A 26389-nucleotide genomic window follows, 5' to 3' on the forward strand; every position below is an offset into this window, starting at 1 on the left:
CATGTATAAAGGACCCATGGACAAAGGCAATGGCGCAATGGAGGGGAGAATTGAAGGTGGGAAGTGGCAGTGGGTAGGGCAGGAGAGAGTAATGGGGACAACTGTAATTGAACAACAATTAAAAAACAAAAATAAATAAAGAAAGAAACATTATTAGTTATTATAAAGACAATATATATACACATACACACAAATTATATATAGAGAGAGACATATATAAATTATAAATAAACATGCACAGACATATACCTGTCTTGGACCCATTCAGCAACCCCAAAGAACAGGGGACCTCTCATTTCCACCTGTCTGTCTCCAAAGATGAGGAGTCCTTCTCCTCATCTATGTACAAGATGGGACTCTGAAAAAGGTGGGCTTTCTGTCTCTAAAAGAAAAGGGGTCATTCATCTCAAGGTCCCCTATCACATGAAAGAAGTTCAGTGAGAGTCCTCTAGTAGAGCAAAGTAAAAACTACTCACTAAAACGAAGGATGCTCAGTCTAGCTTATCTGTCCTCATTAGCATAGATCATCAATCATTGCTGTAGACCCTTAGTTCTGAACTATGGGAATGAGAGAGAAAAAGCATATATTTTAGCTTTTCTCTCAAGGGATTAGGTTTGTGGCCAACCCTTAGCTCTCATGAGCCTCTTTAATGGAGATGCCAGCTTCCCCAGGGGCTCACATCCCTGGCATGGCAAATCTCAGTCTTACTGCAGCCACATTTTGGATTGTATTTTATCTCCAGAAAGCGTTTTCTTGGTGCTGCCAACAGACAGGAAGTATCAATTAATACAAAGCAGTGCATGTTCCAACAGCATAGGGGAGGGATCTCGGGCAACTGCAGCTGCTTAAAATAAAACTTCTCTTTAGTTTTTAAAGCCTCAAAGTTCAATGAAGATTTTATTTTGCTCAGAGCAAAATTGGTGGAAAGCAAAGAAATGTTAAGTACTGCATCCTGACTTGTAATTTATCCTCACACTGGATTGTATATAATAAACCTTTAATTGAGGGTGACGTTTAAGAGGGAATAAAGGGGGGAAAAGTTGGCATCCCCATACAAAAATTTGTCACCAGGATGGCTGAGAAGTCATGGGCTGACATCCACTCCCTGCCAACTTCTGAAATCCTTGTAGTTCTCTGTTCCCAAGCCCCTTAGCATAGATATTCCAAAAGGCCTCCCATCCCTTCCCCAAAACAGCTTTGTCAAAACACACTAAACTGGGTAGCCAAGGGGCAGCTGAATTACCTCTGTTTCTCTTTGATTCAGGTTCCTAGACCCTTGGGAGTTGGTAGGGAGCTTGTCTCTCAGGGGTTTCTGTGCACTTCTGCTGGGTTTGGTTTCCCAAGAGTGGCAGTTTGAAGTGAACCCAGAGAGGCAGCAAGTGTCACCAAGGTTCATATCTGTGGGAAACCTCCATGGTGTAGGGGGAAAGAGGAAAAGAAATTTCTAGTCTCCCGTAACTTACAGGAAAACCAAGTGTCAATATTATTTATTTTCTTGGAAGGTAATTCTCCATAGTTTACTAATGTAACAAAATATCTCAGAAAAACGAGCAGTTGTTTATTTAGAGATATTGCCATTCTTCGAGGAATTATGGGAGCTGGCTTAACCAGGTTCAGTAAGGATCAAAATTAAGTTCACAGAAAAATAATCCTGATTCATCTGGTGAAAATTTCCTCCTTCAGCCTAATACATCCCAACACATCAACACATCTCTACAGAGACAGCATGTTTTAATGCTCTCAGTCGTGGGCTCTGGAGTTGAACTTGGATTTGAATATTAGATCCTCCATTTACAAGCCCTTTGACTTTGCACATGTTACTTAACATTTCAGGTTTCAGTTCCTTCTCTGTAGAATGGGTATAATGAGGCTACTTAATTGTTTCTCATTTTCTGTCTACTATTAAAAAATCAATCAAGTTTTAAGTTTTCCTTATTACTTTTCATCCTCTACCTACTTGGAGGTTAAACATAACATACACAATATTTCTATTCTTTCGTTGGATACCCTTAACCTTTTAAAGGTATGCCTAAGTTAAAGTTCCCAAGTCATGAACATCTCTATGCTTCTCCTAAAGAGTAAAAGGACAGTAGAATGTTTTACTGTGATCATTTACAACTGAGTAGAACTGGTATTTTAATTCTTCTTTGTTTTACCACCAAAATGCATCATAATCACTATTATTGTTTCATCAACTATTATTTTAAATAATCAAAACTTTTCTGATTTACCTACATGCTTGTTAACTTCTTTGTATCACATTCATTCTTTTGGGTTCAATTTTATTCTTACTAAAATATACCCCTCAGAAGGTGCTTTTAGCCAGCATCTGCTCCCAGGAAACTTTCAGAATGAGACTACTGATGTCGTTCACTGGCACTCACACTTGAGTTAACAGTTACTTTCTCTCAGTATGTTGACAATACTACACCCTGCCTTCTGATTTCCATGATTGCCTTTGATAAGACTGCTGATTGCATAGTGGTAACACCTACAGAGGCAATTTTTCTTTCGTCCTTGTTTGCCTTTACAATCTATTATTTGACTTTTTTTCTTAGTTCGACTGTCGTGTCTAGTCTCACTATACTTCCTGAATCTGAATATTTATCAACTCTAGAATATGATTAGGCCTTAACTTATAAAAAATTACTCAATTCTCTATAGTCTTTCCTTATTAGAATTCCCATTGACATATTTTGGGTCTTTTTATTCAGTCTTTCATATCTCCTATTTTCCTTCTCTTATATCCATGCTGCTTTCTGAATAATTTTTCTCTGCTTTATCTTCTAGTTCAAAATTCACATCCATAATAATATTCAATCTTCTGCATATCCTGTTGCTTGATTTGTTGTTGCATATCTTATCCATTCAGTTATTACCTTTTTCATTGCTAGACATTCATTACTTTTAAAAATTCTTTTTTAAAAGATTTTATTTACCATATTTTGCTGTGTATAATGCACACCAGTGTTTTAGTACTAATTTCCATATATAATATATGTCCTTATTTTTCCCTCAAAAATTTGGGCAAAAAAGTGTGCATTATACACAGCAAAATATGGTATTTATTTTAGAGTGAGGGGAAGGGACAGAGAGAGAAACATTGATGTCAGAGAGAAACATAGATTGGTTGCCTATCATTCATGCCCTTACCAGGGGCCAAACCCTCAACCCAGGTAGGTGTGTGCCCTGACCAGGAGTCAAATCAGCAAACTTTTGCCTTGCGGGGAACCACCCAACCCACTGAGCCATACTGGTCAGGGCTCTAAAAGTCCTTTTATCTTTTCTTCTCATGTTATCTTACTTTTTCTTTAAATACTGACATTTATGTCTTTAGCCATATTAAATAGAATCATTTTATATTCTTTTTAAGACAGTTTGCTTATCTATTTCTGCTATTTATTTTAGGTAGCCGATCTTGCCCATGTGGATTGCTTTCATGCTTTTTGCTTTGGGTTTGTGAGTGCAAGTTAAGTGAAGCTTATCTGTAAGAGCCCTGCCTAGGTCGTGGTGCTCCCTCTAGACTGGTTCGCAACTTGCTTCTACCAGGCGCCCGGGTGGGGGTTATTTCAGCCTGCAATCAATTTTAATAGTAAATACTCTGGTGGGGGTTTCCCAAGCTGTGCAGGTAAAGTAAATTAAAAATCTCAAATTCGCATGTGGTACATATTCATGTTTAAAAATTCCCAAGGGGTATAGTTTACTTTTCCACTACAGCCCAGGTGAAGAAGGACAAGCCGGTTTCTTTGCATCTCTCATTACTAATGGGTGGCTTTTTTCACCAAGGGCGAAAACATCTTTGAAGGCACGGGCTTTACATGAGGGTCTCACTGAACTGCCCATTTCATGTGGGGCCAAAGCTCTATCATCTGTCTCCTCTGCATGGATGTGGGAACCTGATTACTGAGGCCAACACTCCTCCGCAACCCTACTCCTGGGAGGCCACAGTGCACACTTACACTTTGATTCTCAGATACTTCATTTCTGCCGCTAAGGTACCCTTTCCCTTGTTGTGAACTCCAGCAAGCATTGAAAAGGCCTTTAAATTATATTTCACATAGCATTTTTGTAGCAAGGGGTTTTCAAGTTGTCTATTCCATAAAATTGCCACGATCAAATTCTCTCTTTTTGATCTGTTAATCCACATGAATGTATTAGTGTAGGAAAAAAATTTTCAAATGTGTAATGTAGTGCTAACACAAAAAGGCATTCATGAGATGTAATGCATCCTTGGATTAGAGCAGCTGAAAAACTAGGCCTCATAGCTAAATACACCCTGATGAGAAAAAAATGGCATTTGATCATTTTTTTAAATAAATACTGAATACTTGCACAAATTTGTTGATCTTATAAGTTACAAACTGTAGCCACTTATGTGCCTATGAGATGTCATACATGTAATTCGTTCTCTCTCACATACAACTTGTAGACTTTCTCAATTAAGGTCATCATTTTATAAAGACAAATTATTACCTAATGAGCAAAATAATTGTATGCGGGTACTTAATGTTTCTCTGACATGTATTTTAGGAGAAAATATAACTAACTCCTTTATCAGTGTTAACAAACATATTGACATGAAAATTCTGCCGGAAATGTCGATGTGCTGCAAAGGGCACAGGCTTGAAAGGCTGGTGAGTCTGGGCTCTGAGGCCATTTCTCCTGGTTATTGCTGCGTCGCACTAGGCAAGCCAGTTATCTTATCTGAGCCTCCTTTTCTTCATCAATAAAAGAAGAGATGAGAGATATGTTGGCAGGATTTGTAGTTAAGACTAAATGAGACAATATATTCATATTGCAAGTGCTGAATAAACGTTAGTGGAAAGACAGAAGGAAGCAGAAAAAGAGAAAGGGGGTAAGAAAAACTTGAATATTAAGGAATTCAGGTTGCCAATGCCCTCATTTTCATTAAAGAATAGGAAAAAGTTGCCCCCCTGCAATGAATTAGCCCAATGCTAATTTCTAAATATCTTTGTCTAGATTGCTATCATTCATGTAAATTTGTTTCCTGTCTTATGGGAATTTAACAAAAGGAAAAGTCACATTGCCTGAGGCCCTGAGATGTTTGGAGCCATCGATGCCCCAGGAAGGTCCCTTAGTAAACAGGGAAGGGCATCGAACAATGAGACCCTCCTGGGGAAAGAGCTCCTACTGTGATGGCTGCCAGGAGAGAAATTGTGCCTCCAAGTTAACTGAACTTTATCTTTTTCCCCCATCAAAAAAGAAATTTAAAAAGAACCACAGAGCAGAAAGGTAGGAGAGGGTAAAACTACCCATTGCTTTTTACCAGAATCCATAACAGTACACAGACTCCTGATCTCCCTCCAGAAATTTCTAAAGGAGGAAAAAGAAAACTTCAGTGGCCATTGTTCCTGATGAGATGTTTTGGAGATGTCTGCTCCCTGTGAATAGGTTTGAAGGTATGCAGGAGCACCAAGCAGCCTCAGAGGAAAATGACCTAGTCCTGCTCCCCTTATTTGGTGATGTTTATTAGTCTGGTTTTTATAATAGGTCTCTGCCCTCAGGAATGTTGAAATTGCTCAAGTATGTTAAAGAAGGTCCTCTCAAGCCTAACCAGACACAGCAATTAATTCATCTCTGGATGAGGACAGTTTATGTGCTATGAGAAAAAAAAACTGTTCCCTTTGTACCCTAGACTATGCTTATGATTTTTCCACCATTTCTATGGATATTTGTGTCAGGTAATCTCTTAGGAGATGGTCTGTCACTCTGGTGATAGACATTTGGTTAGAAGGGAAGAGAAAGACACCACATCATTCCTGCGTCCTACAAGATGCAAGTGTGGGGATGAAAGCTAAAATACACAGTGTGTAGAAAGGATGAGGCTGGAGAAGATTTTAAGTCTAGCATTGTCTTCCTCCATCAGAACCCTGGGTGAGGGTCCCCACATCCATATTCCCAGGAAAAATATGTTGATTTGAAAATATCAGTCTAGATGCAGCAATAATGATCACAATATTATTGGAGTTTTAGAATTACAAATGTCTGTTCTGAACTAGTATAACATAAACATGAGTGAACAGCAGTATTAAGTGTTAGTAAGTGTTAATGACTACTAATAAATGTTAGAATGTGTGCCTCTAGGTTAACACATTGACAAAATAGATAGGATTTTTAAAGAAATGGACAGTGAGAGATTATAGCAATTTTATTTCATCTGACATGGATTACAATGCTGTAACATTGTTAGTTTCAGCAACACTGGTCATATTGTGTAGAAACTACTAGCCAGTACAATAAGGCAATAAAGAGAAATTAAAACTATATAAATTAGAAAGGAAGAAGTAAAACCATCTCTATTCACAGAAGAAATTATTTTCTTTATAAAAAATCCAAAGGAATCTACAAAAACACTGTTGGCATTAATAAGAATTTTGAAAAGTCAGTTTTCAATATATAAAATCAACAGTATTTCTACAATATATACAAGCAATAAACAATTGGAAATTAAAATTCAAAGAAAAACTTATCAATTATAATAGGACCAAAAATTAAACATTTAGGTATAAGCCTAAGAGGTACGTCTAAGATCTGACTCTTGAAAACTAGAAAACAACTGATATTAAATAAGACCTACATAAGTTGGAAAGTATACCTTGTCCATGGATTGAAGACTAAATAATGTTAAGATTTTAATTCTCCCTAAATTGATCTGCAGAGTCAAAACAACAAAAATTCTAACAGGTTATTTTGCAGAAATCAACATTTAAAATGTATATGGAAAGGCAATAAAGTAGGATAACTAAAACAGTTATAAAAAAAAGAACAAAGTTGGGAGAACACATGCTACCTGGTTCTCAGACTCATTGTACAGCTACAATGATCTACACAGCAGGACACTGACCAAAGCACAAGCACAGACCTGCACAGAACTGGAGAGAATGTTCCAAAATAGACTCACACACAGTCAGTTGATAGTCAAATGATCCTGGGATAACTGGACATTCACTTGAAAAAAAAGAGAGAACCTTGACCTCTGCCATATGAACTAACACAATATGAACCACAGACCTAGTTTTAAATCTAAAATCATGAAACTTCTCAAAGAAAACAGAGAACATCTTTGTGGCCTTGAATTAGGCACAGGTTACATAGATACATTAAAAAAAAACATAATTTACAAAAGAAAAAATTGATAACTGGAGTTTATAAAAATTTTTAAAGCATGCTCTTTGAATAAAAAGCAGTTATAAAAATGAAAAAGCAACCCGCCAGCTGGAAAATGTATTCAAAATACACTCAAATATATATATTCCTTTATCTAATAAGTATTTGTGGCCAAAAATATATAAAGGACTTTCAAAATTCAACGATAAGAAAATAAGCCACCCAGTTTTAACAAGGAGGAAGGTATTTGAATAAACACTTCATCAAAGGGGCATGATGAATAGCAAATAGGCAAATAAAATTATCGTCAATATTATCATTCAATGGGGAAAAGCAAATTAAAACCAAAATGAGATACCATTACCTATTGGAATGAGTAAGATAAAAAAATAAACAAAAAATAAAGAAAAAATTGGCAATACTAAGTGCTGCTGAAAATGTGAAAGAGTTGCCAATCTTATCTACTGCAGGTGGGAATGGAAAATTATTCAACCTTAGGAAAAGAGTTTGGCAATTTTTTTTATACACTCATCATATGACCAGCAATCTCAAGAGAATCTAAGACATAAGTACACACAAAAACCTGTGTGTGAATATTTGTAGCAGCTTTGTTCGTACTGACCTTGACAAGGAAATAAACTAAATATCTTTTAGCTGATACTGTGGTATATGCACATAGTGAAATCCTACTTGACAAAAGAAGAAATGAACTGCTGGTACATGTAATGACATGAATGAATCTCAAATGAATTATGCTAAGATTTAGATTTACTAAGACTACATGGCATATGATTACATTATATGGTATTCTGGAAAGAGCAAAACTCTAAGTACAGAAAATATATCAGTGGTTGCCAGGGCCTGGGAGTTAGGGAAGCGGTTGACTTCAAAGAACACAAGGTTATTTTTCTTGGGGTAAGAAACTGTTCTATATCTTGACTGTGGTGATTTACATGACCACATGCTATTGTCAAACCTCAGAACTATAAACTAAAAGAGATGAATTCCCTTGCATGTAAATTATACCTCAATAAAGCTGACTTTAATTTTAAAAAGATTTAAAAAAAATTTTAGTAACCTGTTTGCTTGGAAAAATATATTGAGGATCAGAGCCAAGTAAATGAGCTTTAAAAAAAAAAAAAGCTTATAAGAAGGAAGCACAGCTACTTAATCCAGGATGAAAGGAACCTAAAGAGAGAAAAGGTTTTCAAAGAGACAATGGCAACAGTAAATTATGGTTAAGGTGTCTGCAAAAGACAGCTTTATCCTGGCCTGAGAAATTAGAAATCATTTGCCAGCTGTTCTATAGCTGAGAAAACTGAGTCACAGAGAGGGGTGGGCAAAATTCTAAGATGTCCCCACCCCATTCCTCTCCCCTGGTATACACATCCTTTATATTCTCCTCCACTTGAGTGTGGATGAGACTTGTAAATACCAAGAGAATCCACTACCATGATCAGGACACTGCTGAACTGACTCTGAGTTCATCAGAAGGGAGCTTATCCTGGCTAGGCCTGCCCTAACCAGGTTGGCCTTTGAAAGAGGGTCTCCCTCCATGCTGTGGACTGCCAGGGGGAGTCTCCAGGTAAAGGCCCAGGGCAGCCTCTGGGAGCTGAGAGGTCTCCAGCCTAGAGGCAGCAGGGAAACAGAACCTGAATTCTGCCAAAAGCCAGTTATCTTGGAAAAGGACTCCAAACCTCAGATGAGACCAAAGTCCCGGCTGACACCTTGATTTCAGCCTGGGAAGACTTTGAGCAGAGAACCCATGCCCGGGGTTCTGAACTAGAGGAACTATAAGATCAGTGAGTGCTGGTTTAAGCCTCTAGGTTCATGGTGATTTTGTCATGGAGCGGTAGAAAGCCAATTCAAACAGGGAATTAAATGCGCAAGGCAGTTTAATCAATGTGAATACTTTCATTGTTTCGACTCCAACAGCTCCTCACCTGATTGTGAAGCCAGTGTTAGTAATTTACATACATTGAATCAAAAAGCATCACAAAAGGTAACATCATAGAGAGAAGAGGGAAAGGCTAAGGGGATGATGTCTTTGGAGAATAATCTCCTTCAATTCAGTTCAGTGGTGGCCAAGAGAGCTGGGCACAGACTGATGGAAGGGCCTTCCACTGCAAGTTCCCTGGGCTTGTCTATCCCACTTGCCGACTCATTGTCCCTATGGGCTTCCTTCCCTTCTCTACCTCATGGCCATGACTGCAGGACTCTCCTCTCCCAGCTGGACATCCTCGCACAAGTCCCCAGGGTCAACAGTAACAACCAGGGCAGAGACACCCTGGTGTTCACCAGGCTTTCTTAACACACTCACTTGTGAAGCTGGGCACCAGGAAATAACCACTCCACTTTACAACAACAAAAAAACCCACAAATCATTCCTGAAGCATCTTTCCATATAGGTGAAAATAGATAGCAGAAGCCCCACCCCCCACCTCACAGAATACTACTTGAATAACAGGTTGCAATATCTTGCAAATTAAAAAAAACTACAGTTGTCACTTTCATTGTATTAATTCCTTTATTCCATAAAGTTGATCATTCTCAAGGTCTTATCATGAAAACAGAACAAATAACTTACCTTGTAACTTTTTAGTCTGATGAAATCAACCTTCATAGAGATGAATCTATCTGAATTTCGACTGATGTTCTTCAGGTGTTCTACGAGATCAGCACAGAACTTGTAACCTCCTTTAAGCACACACAGGACCATGATGTCACAGTAGCCAATGTCTTTTACAATATCCTTAGCCAGGCGTTCAGTTCTGAAAGAGGTATTAAAGCATAACTACTGCTAAGTATTTTTGTTCCTTTTAGCAAAACACATGATGTACCATGCGTATTAGATTACACAGGAGAATGTGGAGAAGAGCTTGGGAGACAGAAGCCTGCAGATAAAGAAGCTTTGTTAATGTTGGACAAAGAAAGAGTGTTCAAAACATATTTTTGATAGTCACATCATTAATAGCACAGCATTGTTCCTGTGTGTCGCAAAAACGATTAAGGTGTAATATATAAAGTCGAAGATCATGGTGCTGTTATTTTATCACTACCACCAAGTCTGCTTGTTCATCTTAATGCTGTGAGGGTATATGCTGATAGTATGCTTGTTTTACAGCAGAGGAAGAGGAAATGGAGGGTGACTCACCCACCTTACAACATTAGAGGAGACCAGAGGAAAAGTCCAGCCCTCAGTAACTATCAAGAGAATAACATTTGCCTTATATTTCACAAAGATAGCACCTTATGTATGTGAAAGGTGCCCCAGAATATGATCCCATCAGGCACTGTTTCCATGGGATGCAAAGTAAATGATGCCTCCTGGAGATACGCAATAATGAAACCTTGGGTTGGCACCCAGTACCCAATCTGGAACTGCCATTGTGTTTTGTGTAATTGTTTCATGTCTAAAAATCCATTGCCTGTGTACCTGTTCAATAGTAAAACCTTGAACAGGGGCAAAATCTAAGGTACATATTTTTAAAAAATATCCCACTGGCACCCCAAATAGAAATAGATTTAAAGTAAATGAAGTGAATGATCTAAACGTATATATATATATATATATATATATATATATATATATATATGAAACTTTATATTATATATGCTTTCCATATATAATTACATAATACATTTTTATATTATATATTAGATCCCTCTCTTGTTTTATTTTTGAAAAAAAATTAAGTTAATTAAAATGTTTTTCAGTTACAGCTGACACGCAATATTACATCAGTTTCAGGTATACAACATGGTAATTTACAAGGTGACCACCCCCACTAGTCTAGTACCCATCTGACACTATGTATTGTAATACATAATTATGTCAATATTATTGACTACACTCTCAATGCTGTACTTTACATTACTATGACTATTTTAATAAGTGGCAATTTGTACTTCTTAATCCCTTAACCATTTTAACCCTATTATAGATGTTTCACATAAGTGTGTGTATGCACACAGTTTCAGGCTCATAATATGATCATCAAAAAATGTACATCAGCATGTCAGATATTCTATAGAAAGAGACAGGTTCTGGCATGATGGAGTGAGAAGGTCAACATATCTTCTCCACAAACCACAACTATAAAGCTGGACAAAATTGTCGAAAAAAAACCCCAACAAACATTCCAGGACTCTGGAAATCAACCAAAGGCATACAACAACATGAGAACCATTTATTTGTAAAACACTGCATACTGGGTAGAAACAGAGCAAATCTATGGATTCTTGCCCAAGAAAGCCCCATTGTGCCCCTTAGCCTCCCCGCCAACTCTGTTGTTCAACCAGGTAGTCCAGCCAGGGTGGGGCACTGCCAGAGAGAGTTCACCTGACTGGGAGCATTGTCAACTAAAATGGCCATCTTGGCAGCATGTGAACAGGGAGGGCCAGTAGCTCCATTTTCCAGTATTTGCAGTCCTGTTTGAGCAACTAACTGGTTAGACCAGTCTGGGATTTGATAGGTAATTCCAGGAGGTTAGAGTCATAGGACAGGGCTACACAATAAACTCTCCATATTCCAGACTGACCAGGACTCTGTACACATCTAGCAGAGTCTAGATGGGCCTAAGCTACCCACACATCTCTCAGTGATGGAGCCTGTAAGCATGTGCAGAGGAGACACAGAAAGCCCAGTGGAATGCAAAAGCCACGGAAGACTTGAAGAAGATCAGAAATTTGAATGTTTGCCAACCCTCACACACATTCATCAGCAGAGAGCCTTACTGGCTCAAGGTGTTTTAAATACAATATCTAAGCAATCTAAGGCTGAAGACTAAGCTATTCAGTCACAGGGGTGAACCCACGTAAGTGAGTCTTAAAAATAAAAATAAGTGAGCCACACTCTGGCTGGTGTGGCTCACTTGGTTGGAGTGTTGTCCGTAAACCGAAGTGTTACAGGCTTGATTCCCAGTCAGGGCACATGCCTAGGGTGTGGGTTCAGTCCCTCTTTAGGGTGTGTGCAAGAGACAGGTAATCAGTGTTTCCGTCTCACACCAATGTGTCTCTCCTGCTTTCTTTACCTCCCTTCTCCTCTCTGTAAAATCAATAAGCACATCCTCAGATCAGGACAGAAAGCAAAAAAAAAAAAAAAGAAAAGAAAAAGAAAATGAGAAACTGTACATCATCAAAGGCCACACATTATGGGGGAGATATATTTCACAGAGTAGAAGACAAAAGAAAAAAAGCAAACTACAAGGGCAATAAATAGGAAATAGTTGCATACATGTAGATATTAAACCAAATATCACAATAATCATTTTAAATGTGAATGGTCAAAATACAGCAATTAAAAGGCAACAGATGTCAGAGTAGATAATAAAACAAATACTAATATATGTCATCTACAAGAAACACACTTTAAATATAAAGACACAGATAAGATAGACTTAATGTAAAAAGATAGAGAAAGATATACCACACTAACATTAATTAAAAGGAAGCTAGAGTTGCTATATTAATTTCAGACAAAGAAATCTTCAGAGCAAGGAAATTAATAGGAATAAAGAGAAACATTACATAACAATGAGGTCAGTTTTCCAAGAAGACATAACAATCCTAATAACAGAGTGTCAAAACACTCACAGAATTTCAAGAAGTAGATGAATCTACTGTTGCATTTGGAGACTTTAAAACCCCACTCTCAGTAACTAACTGAAAAATACCATACCAACTGGATCTAACTGACATTTATAGAACACTCTATCTAATGTTCTTCTTAAAAGATGTCAATAAGGAAATAAAGACAGGCCACAGAAGGAGATAAAGGATTTGCATCCAGAAAACATAAAGAACTCCTACAACTAACTCAATAAGATGACAAACCACCCAACTTAAAAATGGGCAAAATGGGCAAAAGACTTAAATAAACATCTCTACAAAGAAGACATATAATAAGTAACATGCACACTAATCATTAGGAACATGCAAATTAAAACCGTGAGATGCTCTTGTATATCCACTTGATTGGCTATAATCAGAAGGACTGACAATGCTAAATGTTGGCAACTGTGTGGAGAAACCGGCAACCTCTTACATTGCTGGTACAATGTAAAATGGTAGAGCCACTCTAGGAAATAATTAGCAGTTTCTCACACCTCCCATAAAACTCAAAATTTTACTCCAAGGAATACATCCAAGAGAAATGAAAAGACATATCCACACAAATAGTGTTCACAGAAGCATTATTCATAATAGCCAAAAACTAAAAATCCAAATGTCTATCAACTGGAACATCAATAATCAAATATTCTATAACTTAATTTATAAGAAATGTCCCAGAAAAGATAAGTTTATAGAAAAATAAATCGGAGTAGTGATTGTCTAATGTGAGGGTAGGAGCAAAGAGCAAACAAATTATTTGAAATGGTAGAAATATTGTAAAATGATGGTAGTAATGCCTGCCCAACCATAAAATTTTACTAAAAAGAAATCATTACATCTTTTGCCTACAGTGGGTAAATTCTGTTGTATGTAAATTGTATCATAATTAATTCATTTTCAAGGTGGGATGGACAAGCCTGGGCCCCACCCCAGACCTCTGAATCAGAGTTGCTGGACGTAAAGCTTAAGAATATTCACTTGAACAAGTTCACTGAGTGATTCTCCTGTCCAGGAATCTGGCTCCAGATAACCTTACCAAGCATAATCATGTACTAGATCAGGATGAAATGGATTTAAATCATAAAATTCAGGTGAGAAAAGTAGGAATTTGTTTAAACCAAGGGGTTTCAAAACTGATGATGAGGGAAAACTCTTCTGAGAGGCATTAAGTGGTGAAGTAAGTAAGTATAAAGACACACAGAGCACATCAAAAATTGGTTTAATTGTTAAAGTCATTCAGGTTTCTTTCCTTTTTTCCCCTAATTTCCATGCATTTAAATATGAATTGTCAATAGAAAGATTTAGCAATTTGGGAGATGCAAAGTTTTCAAGTTTATTTGATCAGAAACCATTTTTTGTCCTTTGATGATCAGAACTTTTATTCCACAGAAAGCCATCTTAGGCCATGAGAGATGCCAACCAGACCTTATTTTAATAATACACTATAGCTTGAGAAAAAACACACAATATTCAAGTCTTATCCAGTGCAAAACTTTAGAATTTGAGTGGAAGAATGCCATTTCCTTTTGCTTACAGATAGAAATTGATAGAAAGGTACTATCTTGGGAATGGTAATCACCTAGTCTATTTCAACCTTTCTTCTGGCTGAGGACCTATTTCATAAAGTTAAATTTTAACTCAGAAGAACATACCAGATTTTAAAAAGTAGGAGCAGACATTTAAGTTTAAGGAAAAGGTAGGGCAGGAACCCAAAGCCTTTATTTGCTCCTACTCCCTCAGGACTCCCTCACCCCAATTTTAGGGTCTCCGAAGAATCTCTATGATTCCGAGGAATGCACTGTGAAATTCATGAAGCTTGCTTTCCATATAAATGTGAAGGCTTAAGTATTTGACCTTCATACAGAAATTAGAGGTACATGGAAATGTAATTGTCTGGCCATTAAGACTATTTTCTGAAAGGGACATGGCCTATAAATCCTGGCACTTGTGTTGGCTGAACTGTAGGGGGCTCTCTGAAAACCAGTGGCCGAGCAAAGGTGACCTAGGGGCTTACAACATTTCCCTTAGGGAGGGAAAACGTTGCCTTTAGGAAAACCAATCAGTTAGGAAGGAGCCAGAGGATATCTATGTAGACAGATCAGATAGAACTAGAAATAGTATTCCAGAAAGAGTTCTATGCAGATCTTTTTAAGCTGCAAATGTATCTGTTCCTGAAACTTTACCCCTGGCTAGAAAATAAAATTGAGCACAGACTGGTCGACCTATGATACCTTACTTACTCAAAAATAAGTGCAAGTTGCAGAAAAAGCCATTACTTTAGGGGCGTGTCCTGTGAAGGCAAAGGTCATCTCTTAACTCTCCCTGGTTAACTCAAGAGTTTAAAAAATGTGAGACAAAGGTCCTCGTGTGAGAAGCATTTTTATCAGTTTGTCCAGCACATTGTTGTCTTGAGGCTTTTATAGTGTTAATACTTTATGTGTATATATATCCTTTTTATTGTCTACCCCGAACCAATGTCCAGGTAAACAGTTTGGTTAGAGCACAGATTCTTTTTCTTTCAAATTATCTGTCCTAACAAGTGCTGTCCACCACTGCATAAAAGAGATTCAGGAATAGGGCCCTAAGGTATATCGCATGACTCATGCAAGACACAGCTGGCCCAAGGCAGGACAAAGCCGGACACAGGAAGCAACACTCACCTGTCCACAATGATGCCATGAGGTATGAGGACATATTCCAAATCTCCATAGTAGTGCTGTGGGTATGTGAATAAATTCAAGTCGTACCCTGGCCAATCATCCATTATCTGTAAATAAAATTATTTTGGTTATGATATTTTTCATTGGCAATTTATTTTTTAAACATAAATTTTTAAAAAGTGTCACTTCAAGAACAATAACACTGAAAAGAGAGTGGAGTCTATGATCAATATGGCACTAAATTATATTCTGTCAACCTATATGGAAAGCTCAGTAGGACAACCTATGAATAGCTCAGTGGGATAAAGGTATCAGGCTGTTTCATTCAGCCTGATAAAGGACCTAGTACTGGAGGTGAACAGAATACATAATCCATTCTGAAATCTTGGTATCAGACAGTAAAAATATATACTCAATGTCTTATAACTAACCTGATAGTATTGTTTGAAAAACTATAAATATATGCATATATATACACATACACATATGTATAATCTATACCTAAATTATAAATGTTACCATGACTATGAGTTTATCTCACATTATATTTGTAATTTTGTTACTATCTATACTATATCATATATTACTATATTATTATTTATACTATTACATTTCTAAGCATTGTATATGCCTCATGTGCCTGGGAAAGATTACCTATCAAAATCCCATGTTTCCTGGGATTAGTGTGGACCCACACTTCTGTGTCATCCAGTCCTTCTACTAAAGACTTCTGTAGGAGGTACTAGGGTGGAAACTGAAGTCAGTCTTATTGGGAAACTGTTGCTCAAAAACACTGGCCTATTCAGGCACTGGGAAGACTGCTAGCAAGTCTTCCTCTTGTTTAGGATGGGATGTACAAGTTTTATGGTTAAAATGGTAAAGAGGTGAGAGAGAAAATGTAGGTGAAGTTGTCGTTCTTACTTTTGGATCTTCAGGAAAGGATGCAACGTGGAAGTTTTAATGCATTTAAACCACACCATGACTGCCCTGCCGATTCCAGCTCTTTACTGACTCCTGCACCTCCACCAGACTCCTCTGTCTCTGTCCCCTTTCGGATTTCCAGCACTTTCACAATGTACACCTACCCTAATTTTCCAGCCCAATTCCCTAAACTACCTCCTTCCTGTCCTCAGATTACTCTTTAGTCATTTTCCTTCCCAGCTCTGAGTCCTGTTCATCTGTTTGTCTTGCATCTACATCCTCTCCCTCTCTTCCTCCTCTGTCTTTGTATCCCAAGCTCGGCTCCCTCTGGGGAAGCTCAGGTCAGGCCCCACTTCTTTCTGGAGGCTCTGTCCTCTGATCTTCTTTCTTGGACTCCTGGTGCCCCTCAAAGCTATCTGTTTTCCTAGAGGCTCCCATTCAGCCTCCTTGGGAAGATGCCTGTGCCTTCCAGTCTCTGGCTCACCCAGTCTTGTTTGGTTTTTGTTGTTTTAGAACCCACTAGAACTTCATTTAATGCTGAGACATTCTCCTGCTTTCCATTTTCCTCCTCACTCAGACTTGAAACCAGTTCTCTTTTGCTCAAGTTTTGGAAAGGCAACTTATAGTCCAATCCCCACCTGCTCCCATCCCAGTGCTGGGCTCTGAAATGCCAGTCAAACCAAACTTGTAATGAATCCCCCCAAATTTATCCTTTTCTCTCTAGGGAAAGGACAACTCATTTTTCCAGTTGTTCAGATCAAATCCCGAGTTGCTGTCGACTCCATTCTTTCATCCCCTTCATGCAAACCATCAGCAAATCCTTTAAAATGTAATCACAACCACCCCTCAGCATCGCCATTGCTTCCCCTCTGTCTGTGCCAACCTAATGATGTCTCCTGGAACTATTGCCAGAGCTTCAAACTCACCTCCCTGCCTCCACTTTCATATGCATATCCCTGCCCACATGGCATCTGGAAAGCTCCTTCAAAATGCACATCAAACCCTGGCTGGCTGGCTCCATTGGTTGGAACGTCATTCCATACACCAAAAAGTTGTGGGTTCAATCCCCAGTCATGGTGTATATGGCAAGCAACCCATTGATGTTTCCCTCTCACATCAATGTCTTTTTCTTTCTCTCCCATCCTCCCTCCTTCTCTTACTCTCTCCCTAGTAGCAATGAGGATTAAAACAAACAAAAATGTACTTTGTATTGTAGCAGTCTTCTGCTCAGATCTTTTCAAGGGCCTTGCATTTCACTGAGTACGATCCAGAGTTCTCACCGTGCTTCCCTCTGACTCATCCCCAAGCTCATTCTTCATCCCCCACTCTGCTTCAGCCACTGTCCTCCTTGCTGATCCTTGAATGTGCTGAACATGCTTCTGCTTCAAGTGTTGTACTTGCCTTTTTTCCCCTACTATACACTTCCCCCAGATATCCATATGGTTTAACTTTTGCTTCCATCAAGTCTCCATGCAGATGTCCCCTACACAGAGAGGTCTGTCCTGACCACTTATATAAAATAGCACCCACCTCCTCCCCACTCATCCTTATCTGTCTCTTGTCCAGCCTTCCTTTCCTTCATAGCATGTATTCCCACTGGATGTGACGTGTGTGTGTGTACATGTGGTGTCTTATTTCCTCCCACTGGAATATTAGCTCCTTCTGGCAAAGACTTTGTCTTATTCATGGTTGAATCTCCAGTGCCCAGAACACTGACCTGGAATATAATAGGTATTCAAAAATGTCAAATGAGTGTATGAATGACACAGTCTCCACCATGCATATTACCCAATACTATCTGACCTCCAACTGCAATGCTTGCTGGTTTGCTTGTGATAAAGAACACCACTGTTCAAGGACCTGAAAATTCATACCTACGAGGGGCAGACTAATACCAAAAGGTACATGTCATCCACATATTTGAAGAGTATCACATTCACTGTGCCTCCACCAGCAAACTGGCTGGGTGTAACTGTTGACTTTGCATAGAGCCGCTCTGGCTTCCACCCCTGAGAATCCCCTGGCCTGCTATAACCATCAATAGCACAGTGCTGTTCAGAGCTGGAACCACCAGCTGTTCATGAACAGCTTCCAGAAGATCCACTGGCAGGCCAAGGTAAAGACCAGACAGGGATTGTGACCAGCACCAGGGAGATCATCCAAGTGCACAGCACCTTCTGGTTCTTCTTCCAGACCACACACTAACCACTCTACTTCTGGGAGCCCTCCCATGTAGCACCATCATTAACTAATGGTCGCCTGAACCCATTTATCCCACCCAGCAAATCTTGTAGTGCCCTATGTTCTGGCTAAATCTCAGCGATGAGATACCAGTCCATGTTCTAGAGCTCACCTCTGACACTCGTAAGCTGTCATGGTAGGGAAATTGCTCACCCTCTCTGAGATTCAGTTTCCCTCTCTTTAAATAAGGCATACTCTCATATAAAGCCTATGGACAGGGTAGTTGTGAGGATTAAAGCTTAGAACAGATAATGTACATAGAATTCTTAGTACTTCCTGATGTATGTGCTTAATAAATGATGCCCCCAAAAACAATGATAAGAAAATTACAAATTAAACCAACCTATAAATAAAAACTGTAATGGTAATCCATAGCTCAGAGGCAGATGGAATAATGGTCAAGAGCATAGACTTACAGGTCCAACACATCTGGAGGTGAGTTTACTAATTATGAGACCTTGGGCACTTTAACTTCTCTGAATCCCAAAGTACTCATCTATGAAATGGCATCAATGCCTGCCTCATATGTTACTGTGAAGAGTAAATGAGATCGATAATGGTATAGAGCTCTTATATCCATATATAGTGTATAGTACTTATGCAATAAATATTAACCATTTAGGCATACTGTAACATCAATCATTTATTTACAAATGATATGTTTTAACAAATTCAAAGAAGTACCTCAAATCTACTTGCTGAAGTCTCATTAGTCTGGTTAAAGCTGTAAATGTAAAAGCAGAAGAAATGTATTTCTTTAAAGCTATTCTACAATCAAAACTGGCCTACTTTCCAATGAGTCTAGAATAGTGAGTTTTCCTCATTGAGATGAGACAACTAGAGACAAAGGAACTACTGGTTTACCCTTTGTTATCCTTAATGTTGCATGCAAATTGCATTGTAAATTAGTCCTGAACCTGAGGGAATGGAAACCACTGTGAACTGTAGATAATTATGTTATTAATATGCTTTTTAAAAAAATCAAAACAAGAAGTCTTGAAATAGTTTTAGTATCACAGATAACATGCTCTAATTTTATTCAGGACAATGTTTTCTCTGTTCAAAAATGAGAAACACGGCCAAGCTGGAGAAGTGACAAACACATTAACTGAGCCATTTTATACAGCATCAAATTGCAGAACTCATTCCAGTTCTCTTTTTCTCATTTGAAGATATATTGAATACCTTCTTTCTAAGTCATTAAGAAGTATATATATATATGCCATACACACACACACACACACACACACACACACACATACATATATATGTAATTTTTTATTAGAGTATTTCTTGCATTATTTTTTCAAGTGGTTTCCACCAGGAGGAAAATAGTTTGGAAACATATAAAATGTGAATTTCTGCTCTTCTCTGCTGCTCTGACCCTCACTTTGGATCCCACTCTGTCCTTCAGGCAGTGACCATGGCTGCTGCCGATTTCAGGCTCAAGGCTACCTCTCCACCATCACAGAGGGAGTCTAGGCCTCATTTCTGTTTCCAAGAATCCCACACCTGAACACCAGCACACTGAACTCTGAGTTTGCCTTGTCTGACTACATCCAACTTGAGGTTAATCTAATTATCCTGAAATCTATGGGAGAAAATGACATAAATGCAGGAAATATTTCTAGTATACGTTGATTATTTCCAACCAAGGTGGGCCCTCTCACTGCCCCCCTTCATCTTCACAAAAGTACCTTGCTTTCGAGAGCTCTTCTTTCGACACAAATAGATTGGGTTATTTACACAGTTCCATCATTTGCTTTCTAGATTTTAACAATCTACCTCATTCCTTTTCAAGAGTATCTATTATTAAATAGTAGTGCTATTATTTTCACCATTCTACTGATGGGATGGATGGCTTTTTTTAAACTAATCGCTTAGTAAATGTTAAATGCAATGGCCACTTGCTATCTTGTTCCTACTAGCCTTTCATAGTATCTGACGCTCTCAAGGACCTCTTTGCCTCTCACCCTCAGGGCACCTACCAGCCTTCCTGCTTTTTCCTACTTTGCTCACCATCCTTGGTCTCTTAATCTGTCTCCTCCTGGACATTCTGCCTCTTACATTTAGGACTTTCCAGGTTTCTTCCCATAATGGCAGTTTTTAATTTTTTCCATTTTCACTGGGCATCCCTACCCACTCCCAAGCATCAGATATTTTTCTACTTGCGGATGATTTCCAAATATACTCACTCACTCTCTTAAATTCCGATATGAACTTCGAATTGCCTACAATGCATCCTGTCCTACAGGCCCTATGGTCACTACAGACTTCATCTGTCCAGAACTGAACTTATTTTTCCTTTTACATTTTCATCCCCCTCACTCCAACCCCAACTCCAGGCCTGACCATTCTCTCCATGGCAACTGGAGTGACTTTTTAAAAAAATTATTTATTGTTTAATTGAATTTATTAGGGTGATATTGGTTAATGAAATTATATAGGTTTCAGGTGTACCTTTTTTATAATACATCATCTGTATATTGTATAGTGTGCTCATCACCTCAAGTCAAGCCTGTTTCCATGGAATGACATTTTAAAAGCATAAATTGGGTATAATAATTTCTCCTCAGGATGTAATGATTTCTTAGCACTTGGTATCTACTGTCTTGAGTACTCTGCTTCAGTCTTCCCATGGCTACATCCTGTATACTCCTCAGAAGGTGGCTCAAATGTCACGGAAAAGAGATGGTCCTGGCCGCCTGAACCAAAGCGGTGCTCCCCAGCCTCCGTCCATCACTATCTCTTTGGACTCCTCTTCCCTTCTTATTGCACATATCACTATCCAAAATTATCCTCTTTATTAATTTGCTTTCATGCTGCTTGCCTATGTCCTTTGGGCTTTGTCTTGCTCCCTGCTGCATCCCTAGAGCCTAGAATACTGCCTGGGACCCTGCAGAACAGTCAGTGTTGTGGAATGAATAAATAAATGAACTTCAACTCCTTTAAGAACAAAGTCCCTGCTGTTAAATTAAAAACTGAGCAAAGACATTTCAACCTGTTTTAGCACGAGGTGTTTCCTTCCCCAACCCACTTACTCATGCAGTATACTCATAATCACAGAGTATCTGGGCGATCTCTGAAAAAAGAGTATTAATGTAGAAAATTGCCCCTCCACCCTCCCAACCGTTTTTACATTAAACCCGACACAGTAACAACCACCACCTTCTACAGAAATCATTCTCCATGGGCACCACCAGTGGACGCCTGTGGCCACAGAACAAGACCTGATTTGATTCCAGGACGTTGAAAGAGGGGTACCCTCTGGTCCACTCCTGGAAAGATTATCAGAGATACTGAGGCTCTGGTATGAGAACCCATCTTCCCACACCTTCCCCTCGGGTCACACTACTAAATAGTTTACATATATCCTCTCCGTATCACTCGACGGACATCTGGTGCTGTGTCCCTTTTGCAGAAGAGGAAACTGACACTCCAGAGGCACTAGCTTGTCTGGAGCTTGGGCGGAGGCCCCAAAGACAGGGTTCCATCGCAGGTTTCAAAGCTCAAACACCATTTGCTTGAGCTACTTTACTTCCTAACTGTCCTCGAGAATCCTCGGTAATTTTTGGAAAACAAAACGAGAGGCCCGTACTGGAGAGCTTGGTAGGAAGCACGAAGGGAAGGAAAGGCGCCCAAAGGTCGCCAGTTGAGGTCTTCACAGACCCAACCCATTCCTACGGGTGACTCTTGGAGGCTGGCAAAAATGGGGACCAGCATGACACAGGATTAACGCTGGAGGAGTGGATTTCGGGGCAGGGATGGGGCGACAGAGGGAGGACACTGAGAACACCGGGTGAAGGGATATTAAGTATTTGGTCAAACTGAGAGCGGGGAGTGGGAAGCGGGGAGACGGAGTCGGGGTTTGAGGATGGAAGGGATCCCCGCCTTCAGGGAAGACAAAGCAGTGGCCGCCCTCACCCGAATGCACTTCAAGCCCTGAATCTAAGAGGAAGGTGCCAAGAGGGGAGGGGAGGGGAGGGCGCGGACAGCGCACAACTCAGCCCCGAAATCAGTGGGGAGTTTGCATTTACCACTACGCCTCGCCCGTGGTCTGGCGCCTCCTCACTGCTCCCGGCCATGTTTCTCCCAGGGAAAGCGGGAAGGAAAGGCAGGAGTGGGAAGGATCCCGAAGCGGGGTGGGGTGGGGTGGGGGCTGAGGCTGGGGCTCGGGCCGAGGCCGCCCCGCCCCGCCCCGCCACTGGCCACAGGCTGAAAGGGGCGCGCGCCGCGGACCCGCTGCCTGGCCGGGCTCCAGTGTCTCCGCCACAGCGCCCCCTCCAGGATCTCCTTCCCCGGTGGGTCCTCCGGACTGGGCCGCTGGGTTCCGAACGCTTGGTGGGAGCTCGGGGAGCGGCCGCCGAGCAGCCGCAGAGCAGCGCCCGCTCCACCTGATCGCAGGCCCGGGGCGCGTTCCTCGCCGGGAAAACTAGGCTGCCCAGGGCTCGATTTCGACAGGAAGAGAAAGTGTTCTCGTGTCCTTGCCTCCCTGAACTGTTGTCCCAGCTTCAGGCTAACAAGGTCCTTGCTAATTTTTATGGGCTCTTTATCTCCAGTAAATCCAGGAAGGATTTACTTCCTACTTTTCTAGCCTGCGGTCTAGAAAGTAGGGCTGCGCACGACCAGTTTTCACCTCCTCGAACCGCCAAGCCCGGGTTTGCAAGAGCCAGGAGAAGGCTTTACCCTCAGACTGTTAAGAATTCGGACTTTGAAACAGCGCCTTTCCCTAGCAACACTCAGCAGGGGGGAGGGGGGAGGGGCGGAAAGGGACAGATTTCTACAAAGTATCTGTTTTACCACTTTTTGTAAGAATATATGGTTAGATTTTGATTGTTTCAGGTTGCAGTTTTACCAACCACTCTCCTCAGATTAGAAATCCTTTTATGAATCTTGTTAGTTCAACCCTAATCCCAGCTTTCCCCGAACCGAATGTCCCAGGTCTTTGTCCTCAAGGGCCTTGCTTTCCTGCATTATATATGTATTCATTCTCTGGTCTCTGTTATCCTGTCGCATCCTTGACTGCCCCGCTACGGGTCTAACTAAAGCCCTGAGCCGAGTAAGGCCTCATACTCAAGCGTCTCTAAAAGGCGATTTTGTTCATGTTTGGGTTCTGGCACAGAGCAGAGAAAGGAATGCTGATTTTGCCTGTTTTTAGCGCAAATTGTTAGCAATCAGTTAATGTCGCTCTAGGTTGGAAAATACTCTGCCCTTCGGACTTGGTCCCTGGCGGTGCTCAGCACCGTTTGGACTTAGTCCCTCCTAAACGTCAGGCATTCGAAGGAGGCTGCTCGGTGGATCGCTCAGATTTGGCACCAGGCGGGCCCACCGGATCCCATTAAACTGGGTGATAGTGCTTCCTAGCTCACTAGTAAACATTTTCTCTAAGAATTGTCAGAAATTCTTGTTTGGGGTCATTTATGTAGTCTTAGTTCCGCTTCGCTTCCCAAACGCCAAGGACCATCTTCTGTTTTCATTGCCAAAGACCAAGCCCAGGATCCATGCTTACAACCCATGTCACTGAAACCTTCAGGAGTGAGAAGTGCTGTCACTGTGCTGATGATCAAATTTTAGGGTTCATTAGACTCTCTCAGGGAGCCAGTCATCACCTTACCAGGCACCTGCAGGCTTTAGTGGAGAAGCTGCTAGTGGGGTTGAGGAATCTGCACCACTAAGACACTCGGATGAGTGTGACTCAGGTATCACACTTTACCGTCTTATTCCCAGAAAATCAGACTCACCCCTAAGAGGCTGCTGTGGGTGATTGGGCCAGATTACTGGCATGGGACTTCAAAATGACTTACAGATGTAGCTGCTATTTCAGGTCAAACAGCAACAACTGTGCGTCCTGCCCAGGCACTGAGGAAGATATAAGGGAAATGGTAAATAAATCTTCAGTCCTTAGAAAGACCATTAATTTAAATATGAAACCCCATAGGTTCACAAGGAAAAATACATAACTGTTTGGATGGCAACAGGAATCTTATGATGAGCAAATAGTCTTTTAAAATTGAATTCATTTTATTACTATCTTTTTATATTTTGACAACATTTGAGATTTAATTACATTTCTATACTTTGGACAGCATTAATGTAATAAAATATAATAATGTCACAAATAATATTTGCAACGGCCAATATCCAAGAATAACAACTCATCTGTTTAAGCTTTATTCTTAATTTTGCATTATGAGGTCTTTAGAGGCAAAATTCTTTTTACATCTCAAATTTCTGTTACGTATCTAGTGAAATAGCTTTGGACTAGGATTCCAATTTTTTTCTGGTAACAATCCATATGACCTTAGCCAATGATGCTAAGCCAATTGCATCAAATAATATAACTCAATTTTCTCATCTGTAAGAGGGGGCAGTACATTTCTGTTCTACTGCATGTGGTGTTGAGATAACATGCAAGAGAATCCTTTCAAAATGCTATAAAGGTATAAGCTGTTATTAATTTGAGATGCTGTGAAAATGTATGACCAAATGTTTGTAAAGTCATTTGGCATGAAAATGACAGGGTAATTGCCTTTTAAAGATGGGTGTATGGTGACCAATCAGGGTCAGTTATAATCTGGCTAGTATGAGAATGAATACAGTAAAATGAAAAAAATACTGAAATAATGGGATTTTTCCACAAAGATAGGTATTTTAGCTCAGCAATGTTCTTATATTCCATTGAAGGAGCTGTAAGAATAAAGTCATACATTTTTACAAAGTTAATAACCAGTAAATATACTCACATTTTTTCTCTCATTCTCTTTATCCCCTTTTAGCTGTTCATTCCCAGCATTTTAAATTCTGAAATTATCTTGTGCCACTACCATGGTGAAAACACAAATATTTATATTTACACGAATTATCCACTAAGCTGAAGACTTTTGTCCTGGAAGTATACACTAATCTTTGGACAGTCTGATCATTCTTTGGCTTCAGCCAATATTGAAGGCACAACTCAATTTATGCACTGAGTTGCTCAGAGCCAGTTGCCCAGTGACACTAGACTCAAATAACAAAAGGGCATTTCATTCTTTGAGTCCTGAAACATGAAAATAAATTTTAAAAAAGTCCTCAGCCTGAAAACTGTGTTGAAATACATAAACATATGAAACTTAGTGACTCAGATGGTTAGTCACAGAGTCACTGGTTGGGCTGGATGAAATCCACTGTGGACAAAGGCCAGCTGTAATGATGATGATATTTTGCTTTTCCTTGGTACTGAACAAAACCCTTTACAAATGTTACAAATACAAAAGAAAAAGTTGTGAGGTACTTTCTTCCAAATGTTCAGGATAAGTAAGAATCTTGCTACCTTTGAGGTAATTTTTTCCCCTCTGCATGGATACAGAAGAAATCTAGTTGCAAATAACTGTAACACAAAGCAACTTAAGCAAAAGCCTCATTAGTATTCAATTAGCATAGTAAGCTCTCTTTCAAGGCCTCTTGTGTGAAACAGATTGAATCCAATATGTAGTTTTAGAGTTAAGAAAGTAATGGCTCCATCGTAGTTCTTACACATAAAGCCAAGAGCTACATTCAGAATTAAATTTTGTAGTATTACACTTTCATTAGTAATTAACCTTCCACTGCAGAGTAGATTTAATCCAAAAGATTGCAATAATGTCAGGCATGAGTAATACCATCCACAGTTAAGTACTGTGCTGCTTCAGAAATATTCTCCCACAATCTCCCCCCATCTGACCGGAACAGGAATTGGGTAGCTTCAGAGCAAAAGAATAATGTGTCCATGTGTTCCTCCAGATCTCAGAGTCCTGGCAGCCAACCTCAACTCTCTTGGCCACCATAAAGCAGTCATTGAAAGGAC

General features: G+C 39.8%; 1 protein-coding gene across 3 annotated transcripts in view; it reads right to left on the minus strand.

Moving 5' to 3' along the window:
- PRTFDC1 (phosphoribosyl transferase domain containing 1) overlaps positions 1–23020 on the minus strand; it is an 89345-nt gene extending 66325 nt beyond the window's left edge. Inside the window, exons 1-3 of one of the 3 annotated variants that reach the window (XM_037125790.2) lie at positions 22602–22727; positions 15403–15509; positions 9717–9900 (exon numbers count right to left, since the gene is read on the minus strand). In XM_037125790.2, the coding sequence (XP_036981685.1) occupies positions 9717–9900; positions 15403–15509; positions 22602–22649 (339 nt within the window). In that variant the 5' untranslated portion in view covers positions 22650–22727. Of the gene's footprint in view, positions 1–9716; positions 9901–15402; positions 15510–22601 lie in introns of all 3 variants that reach the window. The other 2 variants (XM_053654721.1, XM_037125791.2) reach the window with 2 other exon arrangements.
- Positions 23021–26389: the final 3369 nt, after the last annotated feature.

The sequence above is a fragment of the Artibeus jamaicensis genome, unplaced genomic scaffold (genome assembly GCF_021234435.1).
Source record: "Artibeus jamaicensis isolate MK-2021 breed Jamaican fruit bat unplaced genomic scaffold, CSHL_Jam_final contig_867, whole genome shotgun sequence".
NCBI lineage: Eukaryota > Metazoa > Chordata > Mammalia > Chiroptera > Phyllostomidae > Artibeus > Artibeus jamaicensis.